This window comes from Pteropus alecto, unplaced genomic scaffold (genome assembly GCF_000325575.1).
Source record: "Pteropus alecto unplaced genomic scaffold, ASM32557v1 scaffold21, whole genome shotgun sequence".
NCBI lineage: Eukaryota > Metazoa > Chordata > Mammalia > Chiroptera > Pteropodidae > Pteropus > Pteropus alecto.
In genome coordinates, this window is record NW_006436282.1 from 25,418,635 (window position 1) to 25,431,468 (window position 12,834).

Here is a 12,834-nt window from a genome sequence, read left to right on the forward strand (position 1 = left end):
TTGGCTGATCCCACCAATAGCTGCTGTCCTTACCCATCCTGCAAGGTACAGCACAGGGCCTCTGCCAACCCAAAGCAGCCGCGTTTCAGCGAACTCGCCATTGTCACCTTTAATTCCTACTCTGAAAACAGTCAGAGCCGCAGCACAGAAAATCAGTGGCCTCAGGAGGACCAGGCTCACAGCACAGCCAGAGTGCCTGCCAGTCCCCTGCCTGGCCTGGAGAGGAATACCAGCCCAGCAGAGCCCCCCAGCATGGCCCTGTGGAGCCCCAGGTGGAAACCGCTTCCCCCAGGACACACCCTCCAAAGGAAACCCACACTCGGGGCAGCTAAGGGGCCTGATCACCAGGATTTGCCTAATGGTGTTATCCCAGCCTCTCCCTCTGGCGGCAGCCAGGGCTGTCGGGGGCCACTGGGCAAATCTCAGGTCACTGAGAAAGTGATATAAACAAGAAGACATGTCAGGAGGTCCATGGAGCCAGCGAGATGGCGGGAGACTGGCCAGGCGCCGGACACAGACGGTCGTAGGGGGATGGGGTAAGAAGTACAGAACGCTGTGCGCATCGCCTGTGCTAACAAGGCCTGCAGCGGAGGGTGGGGGTGTGCGACCTGTCGACCTTTGTTCACAGGGTGCAGATAAGAGGATATCCGGCTCCACCATGACCTTCAAAAGCATAGTCTCCAAGATAACTGCTGAGCTTTAGGACTGCCGTGGGGCCACCTGGGAGCCCAGAGAGGCCCCTGGCCCCAGCTGCAGGCCTGCCCCTCGGCCCCACGTCGGTGGCCTTCAGAGACTGGACTGTTGCCCCTGAGGCGCTTCTAACCCTTTTTCTCTTCTCCATCCAGTCTCTTGTGTTTGTGGGGGAGGGAAAATGATTCTGTATAAATAAACAAAATTTACCATGTTCAAATAGAATAGTTTTAAAAACCTGCCCTGCTTTATTGCTACAGTTGTCACAAGGCACTCATCTACTACTTTACAAGAAGAAGGCCCTGGATGCTTCATAATACTCTTGTGACCCAACCGAAAACAAAAACACTTTCCTTGAGGGCAGTCCAAAGCCTAGTGAGACCTTCCTAAGAGCTGGACAAATGTCGATGAATTGTAAAAGGGATTACATTTGGAGCTGTGGCATTGGCTTTTCTTGCTGAGAAAACAAGGCCTGAGGGTCACATCTGTATGACAAATATTTCTATGAGGCAACCACTTCAGTATTTATAAGCCTAGAACAGTGACAGCATATTCTCACTCCTGGTGCACCCGCCCCTGGAGCCCCAGCCCTAACTGGGGAGCATTCACGGGGCTGGTCTTCTGTTAGGTCCAGACTCAACTTCTTGGGCCCCTGTGCTCCCTATCGATATCCTCCTCTCCACCTTGGGTCACCTTCCCCTCCCCAAAATAAACCTCCTTTTTTTTTTTTTTTTGAGTTCAAAGAACATTCCTTTATATTTTTGAAAGATTTTTTTCAACATTATTGAGGTATAATTGAAGTATACTAAACCTACAAATACTTTAAATGTAAAATTCTACCAGTTTTTACATACCTACGCTCATGAAATCGTGACTTCTCAACATGTCCATCATCTTCCAGTGTTTCCTATGTCCTTTTTGCCTATTTCTCCCTCCACTGCATCCCCAAGCAACTGCTGATCTGCTTTCTCTCTCTATAGATTAGCTTGTATTTTCTAGAGTGTTGTACAAATGGAATCATACAATATGTTCTCTCTCTCTGCCTGCTTCTTTCATTCAGTATGATTTTGAAATTCTTCGATATTGTGTGTATTCACACTGTCTTTATTGCTGAGTTGCATTCCATCATATGGATATATCGCGACTTCTCTATCCATTCTCTACTGGTGGATTTGGGTTGTTTCCGAATTTTGACTATAACAAATAAAGCACCTGGGAACGTTCGCATATGAATCTTTGGGTTTCATGCTTTCGTTTCTCTGGTAAACACGTAGGAATGGAACGGTTGGGTCATATGGTGAATATATGTTTAACTTTTTAAGAAATTGCCAAACTGGTTTCTACAGTGGTTGTACCATCTTACGCTCCCACCAGCAACGTATGAGAGTTTCAGTTGCTCCATGTCCTCATTGACGCTTGATATGATCAGTCATTTTGCATTCAGCCATCTCATGGGGTCTTGCTTGTTTCAATGCACAGCAGTTTAGCTACCTCTAGGCCTCACTTCCACCAAGGGGCAACATGCTTAGGTTTATAGAGAATAAGACTAGGTTATGCCTGTTGTGACGGTGAAGTTAATAGTGACCTTTTTACCTTCCAAAGTGTCCTGGTTTGGATAATAAAGTATGTGGTTTCTCTACATCTAATCAAACTTGCCGTACCCCTGGGTCGTACATCCACCACCACAAATGCCCAGCTAGGCATTCTGCTCCACAGAGACTTTTCTCTCTGCTAAAAGAGCTTTTCTTAAATTTTTTCCTTACCCCAACAGTATTACAGGAAGAACAGGGGCATAATGTAGTGTGTGATACTGGAGTTTGGGGGCAAGTGGAAGGGGTAGACGGAGGGGGTGAGACCTGTCCTGATGACCATTTGAGATGGATGCAGCCATGCTTGAGGTAGATGCAATCCTTAGCTTTCCCACACAAGAACCCAGAAATCCCCCTTTTTTGTTTGAGCTAGTTAGACTTGCATTCCTGTCACTTGCCATTAAGAGTCCTGACTAGTATGCATAGTAGGCGACTGTGCCTCAGAAAGGCAGTAGCATTTTGCCAAGCCTTGGCTGCCTCTCATTTCACATCTGAAGTACCTTCTACTTTTCCTGAGAGTTAGTTTTTTTTGCTGACCTAGTCCTGGTACTTGGTTGGGGCTGAAACTTCGGAGAAAACTAAATGCCCAGGGTCAAAGTATTCAACGGTTATCACCACATGGTTTGTTTTATCAAATGCCCTAGCTTTGCGTATCCACTCTAATGCTGCAAGCTCCATATTCTTTAACTAAATTGTCATTTCGTGGTACGATCCAAAAGCTTCTGAATTTTGAGAAGCAGCCTCCCTTTCCAACTAGCATTTCCTTCCTTAATGACTAGATTTAATACTTAAAGAAACATATCCATAGTTCCTCGGAGCGCTAAATATGCCAATGAGCAACCCCGTAAGTGACCTGTGTGAACACATCTCTAGTGGATGGCGTGTGCGCTCTCTCAGTAGCACAGTGACTTACTAGTGTTGTCTGAAGACATCTCTGTGTGAGCATTGCAAAGGTAATACTCTAGTGGATGAAAAGAGGCCAAAAGTGGGGGCAGAAGTTAAAAAGATCTCATTGAATCCCCTCTCGAACATTCTCAGACAGATAGGACTGCAGAACTGAGCGAGGCGCCTGACTCGCAGGGGTGCCTACCAACCGAGGATCGCCCTGGCCTGGCTCCAGGCCCACCGAAACAACTAAACTCGGCTGGTGGCGGGGTAGTGTCCGCCCTTCTCCTTTGTGGGGCTCGGCCCAAGTAGCGGGGCAGGTCTCGCCTCAGGGGAGACTAAAAGGCTTCCAATACGCACATCCAGCCCTCGATCCCAAGTAGCTGCCTTGGCTCAGGATCAGCAGACGCAGGGAGAGAACACCTACGACCTGCCACTGCCGCCTCGGCGTCAGCCCCGCCCCCTCAGTCTCTAAATCCCGCCTCCGCGCACCCGGGCTCCATCCCCACAGACAGGCGCTCGGGCCCGCCTGGACTAGCACGGCCCCGCCCCGTTCTGGAGGGCTCCGCCCCTGCACTTAGAGCCCCGCCTCTCCCACTTCAGGCTCCGCCTCCGCGCTCCGGCGCGCCATCCCCAGGGACACGCAGGTGGCCCCGCCCCCTAACCCGCCCCTGGTCTAGAGGGCCCCGCCCCCGCGCCTAGAGCTCCTCCCCTCCCACTTCAGGCCCCGCCTCGCGCTCCGGCCCCGCCCCCGCGTGCCCTCGGGAGTCCCGGGGAGGAGTTGCCAGGCGGGAGGAGGCGTGGCCGTGGTGCCGGCGGAGGCGCGGGCGGCGGGGCCGGGACTCCGGCTTTGACACGGACTGCGAGCGGGAGCCGCGGCGCGGGTGCTGGGCACTGGTTTGCGGTTCAGGCGGATCCTGGGTCCGAGTCGAGCGCGGGACTTTTTGCCTGGATCAACGCAACTGCCGCGACGCCGCAAGTCCTAGTGAAGCCGCAAGACTTGGTGCAGCTGCGGCGGTCGGATTTCGCCGCCGTTGCCGCCGCCCTGCAGCCCCGCGGCTCCTGCCGGCTCTGGGAGAACGACTCTGCGAGTTTCTCCCGCAGAAAGAGCCGGGACGCGCGGCCCAAGGCGGCGTGCGAGGGATCCCGTGGCCCAGCCCCTGACCCGCACCCGCGCGGGCACCAGAGCTGGAGGCAGGGGCCCAGCGCTGTCCGGGGCTGGGCTCCGACTTCGGAGCCGCAGGTGGAAGAAGGACGCCCCCGGGGAGCGGCCGAGAGGTGGGGCGCGGGGAACGGCGCGGGCCTGGTGGGGGTCCATAAACGCCTCCCCGTCCGCACTAGCGAAGACGGAATTCCGGCAGGAACGGGAGGTGTGGGCTGATGGGGATAGGTCTCCTTCCAAATGAAGCGACTTATCGCCTTTTTGGACGCCGATGTGATAAGCCCGGACCTCTCCAGGGAGAAATCCACATGGGCCAGGCTCGTGCGTTTGGGGTTCACGGACAGCCACCAGCCGGGGACTCCTGGTTAAGGACTCCAGCTCTAGGTAGGGAGTGCTAATGCAAACTGATTAACTGGCTCAATTGATTTGTGTGTTTATTAATTTGTTTTCCAGGTGGCCAAGTGGAAGGTACTTTTGGACGCTCTGGGCATGGAGATTGAGTGTTTGTGATAGGTAACCAGTCAGCCCCTGAATCCGGCACCTTGCCTTCGTGCCTGTGAGGTCTACTGGGCTTCCTCCCCAGCCAAAGAGTTCTTCTGCGGTGGTGAGGCCTTCCTGAGCCCCTGATCCTGGCAGGTCATGGGGAGCACCCTGGGCTGTCACCGCTCTATCCCCCGGGACCCTTCGGACCTGTCCCATAGTCGCAAGTTCAGTGCGGCTTGCAACTTCAGCAACATTCTGGTGAATCAGGAGCGGCTGAACATCAACACTGCCACGGAGGAGGAGCTGATGACCCTGCCTGGGGTGACACGTGCGGTGGCACGCAGCATCGTGGAGTACCGCGAGTACATCGGTGGCTTCAAGAAGGTGGAGGACCTGGCACTTGTCAGCGGGGTGGGTGCTACCAAGCTGGAGCAGGTCAAGTTCGAGATCTGCGTGAGCAGCAAGGGCAGCTCTGCGCAGCACTCTCCCAGCTCCCTGAGGCGGGACCTGCTGGCGGAGCAGCAGCCTCACCACCTGGCCACCGCCGTGCCCCTCACTCCGCGTGTCAACATCAACACCGCCACCCCAGCTCAGCTCATGAGCGTCCGAGGCCTCACGGAGAAGATGGCTGTCAGCATCGTGGACTACCGCCGCGAGCATGGGCCCTTTCGCAGCGTCGAGGACCTGGTGAGGATGGGTGGTATCAATGCCGCCTTTCTGGACCGGATACGGCACCAGGTGTTTGCCGAGAGGTCCAGGCCTCCGTCTACGCACACCAACGGGGGCCTGACCTTCACCGCCAAGCCCCACCCCAGCCCCACCTCGCTGAGCCTGCAGAGTGAGGATCTGGACCTGCCGCCCGGGGGGCCCACGCAGATTATCTCCACTCGACCTTCGGTGGAGGCTTTTGGAGGCACAAGGGATGGGCGGCCTGTGCTGAGGCTGGCCACCTGGAACTTGCAGGGCTGTTCCTTGGAGAAAGCCAACAACCCCGGGGTGCGAGAGGTGGTGTGCATGACACTTCTGGAAAACAGGTGAGGACAGGCACCACCAGGGGTGCCGGGCGTAGGGGTGCCGAGGGTAGGGGTGCCAGGCCGTGAAGGCAGCTCTCGCATGGCCTTATCTGTACATGCAAATGAGTGGACCTTTTGGGGAGTAGGGAGAGGGCAAGAGTGTTTCATCTGTGTTCTCCAGGCCCCAGCCAATATTGTCACCTGCAGCCGAGCTCTCCTGTTCCAGAATTTTCAGAATGCAGCTGTCTGGGCTGCATCGAACACGGTATATCTGAGATCAATTCATAATCTGGGGAGTAGGTAGAGACTGTGTTGGTGTTGCTACAGAAAATGTTAGACTTTATGGGTTTACATCACATCAGGCCCTCAGAGCCTGGGAACTATTGCACAGTTTTGCATGTGAGAAAGAGCTAGTAGAATTTTTATTAATGAGAGGAAAGGTTACATTCGTTTCACCAAATATGTCTATTTGTGTGCACAAAGTCATCTTTAAGATCAGGTATTTGCAAACACAAACACTGTATATTTACCAAAATGCTGTGAATGAATCACTCTTCATTCTTTTCCCTTATTTAGCCTGAAGTTGGTTTTCAGGCCCACAATTGCAGCTCTAAATGTAGGTAACCTCTTCTGTTCCATAGTCAGAAAAGGTCAAACTGACGTGCGGTGAATATTGGCCAGCGTTTCCCATTTGAACTACAAGAGAAGAGACTTATAGGATGAGCTCTAATCAGTGTTTACATTATTCACAACGCTGCTCTCTGTAGGAACTTCCGCTAACCCCGCATAAAACAAAGCAATATTATTGTACCAGTAACTCCTGCTGTTAGTAAAACAGTGTATTGTATAATGTAATCAGCACTGGGAAGGAAAGAGATATTTTTAATGGTCCCTTCCAGGTCAGAAATTCTCTGATCCTGATAGAGAGAGATTTTGCACGCTCCCTCCCCCCAGAGGTGTAGTATGCTGTGGCCACTCTCTGCTTTCCCTTGTACTGGGCTGTTGGTGACAATGACAGGGCAGCAGTTCTGTGATATGAGGTGAGTTGGGGAGGGGGCTGGGAATCACAGTTCATGTGGGAGAAATTCAAGATAAATGGGTGAGGAGAAAACCAGGTCACGGTGTTTCTCTGGCACCATCTCAGTGGCACACTGTCCTCGAGGGACAGTGCATCGGCTCAGAGAACCGGACCTGGGGAGCCCCTGCGTGCTGTGTCCCTTGTTTTGCCTCGTAACTCACTCCTTTCATAAAATCATCTTGTACACAGGTGAGAACTGGACCCGGCCTTGGGAGATATTTATCAGGAATGGCTTGAAAATTGTTCTCTTCATCCTTAGCGGCGTGGGTGCCGGTATGGGAAAGGGGAGGGGCGGGGGGAGGAGTGGCTGTTTAATTCCCATCATGAGTTTCCTTAAGGCTCATTTTGGCAGGGTGGATCAGGATCAGAAGTCGCTCAGTGAGAATGACAGACTGGGCAGCCCTTGCCTATTTACCGTGACAGTGATTTTTCAATTATGGTCTCTGGACCAGCATTGGCATCAGTGACTGACTCAGAAACTCTGGGCTTCTGTGTTTTCTCACGCCCTCCGGGTGGGTCCGATGCACTCTGAAGTCTGAGTCCCATTGTACTTTGTGTCAGGCAGTCAGCTGTCCCTGCGGGTTGCTCTGTAAAGCGCCTTCCCCAATACTGGCTTTTCTGACAAGGTCGGTGAATCCGTCTGGAGCTTTCTAGGTACTGTGTGTTTTGTTTGTTTTTTGATTGTTCTGATCACCCCTGTAGTTATTCAACCACATGATGTTCTTTCTAGTCAGGTTAGGGGGCTTATTCTGCTTCTAGAACAGATGAATACGGTCCCAAGTGGGCCCCCCTGCAGCGTGGGCCTGAGGCAGCCCGGGACACTGGAGGAGCCCTAGCGACTCTCGTCCAGCGCGAAGTTCGGCTTGGTCCTGAAATCTTTGGATTTCCTGGAGGGATGATTTGTTGAAGACATTTAACAGCTGTCCTCAGGCGAGATGCCAGACGAACTTGTCCAAGCCCAGTAGGGTGTACAAGGGGGCACCTGGAGGTAACCGGGGAGGCGACCTATATCCCTATCACATTCGTCACACTTGGCCACTTCTGTTGTGCTGTGAGTTGGTGGTTCCCTTTGTCTGTTCACAATTTGTTCAGTGTTCTGGGGACTCTTAGCACTTTGTTAGTGTTTGGTAAACATGAAGTAATAGGCTTAGGGCCTGTGTGACTGTCTAGGGCACCAAAAGACGGCTGGCTGTGACAGAGTGGATCACGTGTCCTCAAAACAGCCGTGCACCTTCTGCAAGAGCTGTGTGTTCCTCCTGATTCACCAAACTCTCTTGCGTTCCAACCGATCCCCGTGTTAGTAAGAGGAAATACATTTCGTTTGAGCAAGAATGGATGCAGGTAATTTTCCGAGTGGCTCATTTCCATATATGTGTGACTTCTGGGTACGCCTTCCTGTTTTCCAACAGCATTCACATTCATTTGATGCCCCAGTATCTCCAGGAAGTGGGTGAGTCTTGCACTTATTAATGATTCTCCATCTCTGGGTGACGAAACTAAAAGCAAAGGAGTTAAGTGACTTGGCTCCGTCCCACAGCTTGTTAGTGACTCAACGGGGACTAGGACCCGGACCTTCTGACTTTAGACCTGTGTTCTCTGTGTGCATGCTGTGTTTCGTGAGCATGTCGTCTTTTTCTTGCCTCTTGTACAGGCATCCCACACTCTGCCTATTCAAGGGCACTTGCCAAGTTGTGTGCTAGTCACATTTTCTTAAATCCATTATAGAGGTCTTCTTATAGAGGTCTCTTGGCTCCGCCTCTTCTGTATTAAATTAGTGAAATTCCTTAACCTCTCCAAGTCTCAGTTTTTCCATCTGTTAAATGTAATTAATGGGGAGTGGGGGGGGGCGGGGGAAGAAGAGAAAAAAGAAACCCTTGAGCACTTCTTTTGCAAAGGAAATAGCCAGCTCTTTGTTTTCTCCTTTGTGGATTTGCTTTAGTAGGTGTGTTTTCTTAGAAGAAAGGCATCTGTGTGGGACTCTAAAGGGTTAGAGTCCTTTCTTGCCCTGAGATGCTGCTGTGTTGGTGGACTAGCAAGTGTGAGCTACAAGAAGCCACGTTTTTGCAGGCAAAGGCTGATGTAGGGCAGCAGAAAACTGGATAATCATACCGTCACCAGGAGCCGTCAGGGATGGTGTAACAGAGCTGACAGGTTTCCTCAGATTCCTTTGCCAAATCTCAGTCTTAGGCAGTGTTTTTCCTTGTTCAGTATTTATGGAGCAAGACTCAGAGAGGAATGCTTCTGCTAAAATCCTCGCAAAATTTGGTGATAGCCAATATGTGGAATGAAGACTTTAATTTTCATTTTCGTGGGGGTTTGTTTTGTTTTGTTTTGTCTTGTCTTGTTTTGCTGAGTAGTTGTGCTGTTTTGAAAAGCCCTTTTGGTTTCTGAAAGGATCAGCCCTGGGGAACTGACAGATCATCTCCAAAAGAAATAAGGAGGTTTCATATTCCATTGTGCAATTTCTCCATGGCCTCCATCCGAAAGGAAGGCGAGTGTCCGTCTGGAACCTTACAAAGGTCTAAATCTGTCTTCTTGCCATATGTCTGTCTGAAGTATCAAAGACAAGGTGAATTAGTGCCTGGCGACACACACCGATTGTGAAAAAAGGGATTTTAGTATATCGGGTTTGATTAGCAAAATCAATATAGACACAACTTATCTTGATTCATTCATTGACAAATACATGTTGAGTGGCTGCTGTGGACACGCACAGGCTAAATTCAGGAGTCAGCCTGGCCTTGTTATTCAACAGAGTTAAGTAAATGCAAATCAGCTTGTGTGGCTCACCTTTGAAACAGCCTGGGAAACCCAAATTTTGGGGGGAAAGCCACTGGGTTTGATTGATATCTGGTTGTTTTCCCCGTATGAATATGGGGGTCCGTCCTGGGAGTTGAAAGGTGAATGGATATAGCCAGACATAACATTTGGGGACAAAGTGCCCAGCAGTCTCCTTAAAGTAAAAAAATGTGAAATCTATTTTCACAGCTGTGGAAACTGAGGCTCAGAGAGACTAAACAGCATCCGCGTGGCCTTCGGACATGTAAATGTGGGAGTCAGGATTCGAAGCCAGGCATCTGTCTCCTTTCAGAACAGGGAGTGGGGGTGTCTTTTCCCAGACTCTGTGTCCTTCGACCGACCCCTGGCCCACCTGCTGTTTCCTCCCCATCTTGGGTCTTAGACTGGCCAGGCTTCACCTGCACCACCCGGACTGCGGCAAAGCCCCGGAGGCCTCTGCTCCCTTCCTGTTTTTGTCCCTCTGAAGGACCAGGCTTATGGCCAGAGGTAGAGCAATGCGGAGGGCGTTGCGGCCCCTCAGTGTGTCTGTGACCTTGGCTCAGATGTGACCTCGGCTCAGCTCCAGGGTGGAGTTCTGGTTTTCTGAGCCAAGGAGCTCTGGGTCGTTTCCGGAGGGAAAGGTGGTCAGTCGTAAGGTTGCCGCGGATCGCAGGCGAAGGCGGTGCGGACGGCAGGCAGTCCCGCTGTGGGCACAGAGTGGGGTTTATTGCACCCAAGGGAAGGATGTTCCCCTTTGTCTTTCGGGAAAGCTGGGCCCATGTGGGATCTGGTTTTGGAGGACTGATTTCCCCAGGGGGCTAGTCATTCCTTTATGATTTGCTCATTCATCCAACAGATGTTTTTTGAGCTCTCACTAGGTACCGGGTTCTGTGTCAGCTCCGGTAGTAAAGTGGAGAACACGTCACAGTCCCTGCTGTCATGGAGCTTCCGTGTTAGGTGGAGAGACGAACAGGTCGTGGATGAATAATTACAGACAGCGGCCGATGCTGAGGAGAATGGAGGTGAGCTGAAGAGAAACCTGTCGAGGCAGACGGGGGTCAAGGAAAGCCTCACCTGAGAGCCGATGGATGCGAAGGAGCCAGGCCTGGAGAAAGCGGGGGACGAGAGTGCGCCATTGGCAGAACCAGCAAGTGCAAAGGCCCTGAGGCTGCTTGTTCCAGACGGAAAGCCGGGTCCCAGGAGTGGCAGGTGGCTGGGGTTGCAGGGACAGGTAGCACCTGGTGGGTGGGGCCTCCAAGGCTTTTATTTTAAGAGCAGAAGGAAGCCACAGAGGCTTGGAAACCGGTGGATGAATGGCGTTACCAGCTCATCCTGGCTGCCGGGGATCCCCCGGGAGTGGGCCCTGGGAGTCGAGTAGAGAGGCTGCTGTCAAGCTGGAAATGACGGTGGCTGGAGAGATGGGGGAGCGCGTGGCGATGAGAGGATCTCGTAGAGGTTAACACTGCGAAGACTTGGATATTGAATATTGGATATTGGATATTGGATATTGGATATTGGATATTGGATATTGGATATTGGATACACTTGGCGTTTTGGATATTGCAGGGATTAACCAGGCGGCTTCCTGGAAGACTGGCTCAGAGGCATTTAAGAGACCCAGGGGTGACTCGCCCGCCTCGGCGTTGTGTAGGCAGGACGCAGCTTGCCGACCTCCCCCCAACCCCCCATGCCATGTTGTGTTGCTCTGGGCAGGTGTGGGATCTCACTTCATAGTGGATGGAGAAGGAGCCCAGTGGTCTGGCCTCTGTGCAGACCGCGGTCTGGCAAGGCGACCCGCTCTTTAGTGTCAATTACCTGAGGAACAAGGGCATATCTGGGAGGTTTTAGTTAACCATTTCTATCAAAAGACAGCTGAAGCACAGAGATCTGTTACTTGCCTGATGGTTCCAGAAGCGTGTGGCCTCAGCATAGGGGAAGGCTGAGGGGACAGGACCAAGTCACGTGGTTGGGAGGGAGCCAGTCTGCAGGGGAGGTTGGGGTCCGAGCGGTGTGATGGCCATCGGGGTGAAAGTCAGTGCCCACCCCTACCCCTCCCCCGACAAGTGACAAGTTGGAAGTCACTTTCCCACAGCCAGGGGGCCAGGCTGGCCTGCCACCCAGGCTTGTAGCTGAAATGTTCAGATGGGGACACGTCGAGCTCCCACACACGGCGCCTCCCAGGAGAGAAGAACAGCGAGGGGCGTGTTATTTTTATTTCGATATTACCCTACCTTACAAAAGATGTTATCCTAGAATTCTTTAATAATGATCTCTGCCAATAAAAATCTCTGCCAGTAACAAATAAAATGATGCATTTTGCTAAAATCTGATGTGCTCGTCACAGACGCATGGCTCGTGTGTGGCCAGGTACAGCTGAGCGGAAGTTCCACACCAGTGACTTCTGGCTTTACTTCTAGCATCGAAGCAACCCAGGAGATGCCTCAGAAAATGCCCCGCTCCCCCTGCAGGCTCGTAGACCTCAACAGGTGTCTAGGGACCTCAGAGGCTGCCCGACCCTGTTCATCATGACCATACACAGGCCTGGTCTGGACAGCAGTTTTTAGTGTAAGGCTTTGATTGACAGCTGCCCAACAGCTGCATTCCAGGGGGTGGGAACTCTGGGGACAAGTGCTCAGAGTAGACGTTTCGTTATAAAGAGAAGTCCTGAATCCTTCTACCGAACTCTGGGATAGAGAAACCCTGGGTTTTCTCTACCGAGTACGGGTCCCTTACTCTGTTGCTTCGTTGTTTGTTTCCAAACCAGCCCTTGTTTCCTGTAAATTCTATTTTGGTTCAGTCATTACCTGATTAAGCTGTTCAGCTGGGCCTTCAATTGTTCTCTCTGGAGGCTGCTGTGAACTCCTGAGATACAGCGCCTCAGCCAAGAGAGTGTTGTTCCCGCAGCCGCGTGGAAGGTTATGTGCGTTTGGGGTGTGGTTTTATCATGTTCTAGGGATCTAGATCCTGTTTGCTCACCCAGAAACTGGAGGGTGAAATCAGTACTTCGTCTTTCTGGGCCTGGGCTAAAAGGGTGGTGTCTTTTAAAGTGGGAGGTCTCGGATGGATCGTTTTTTAAAATACTGATTCAATCAATACTCTACTAAAAAAACCCCTCAAGAACATATTTCCTTCCTTCCTTCCTTCCTTCCTTCCTTC

General features: G+C 51.9%; 1 protein-coding gene across 1 annotated transcript in view; it reads left to right on the forward strand.

Moving 5' to 3' along the window:
* Nucleotides 1–3,964: 3,964 nt before the first annotated feature.
* EEPD1 (endonuclease/exonuclease/phosphatase family domain containing 1) overlaps nt 3,965–12,834 on the forward strand; it is an 88,794-nt gene continuing 79,924 nt past the window's right edge. The window contains exons 1-2 of the mRNA XM_006912063.3: nt 3,965–4,442; nt 4,780–5,843. Of these exons, the coding sequence (XP_006912125.1) occupies nt 4,966–5,843 (878 nt within the window). The 5' untranslated portion in view covers nt 3,965–4,442; nt 4,780–4,965. The remainder of the gene's footprint in view (nt 4,443–4,779; nt 5,844–12,834) is intronic.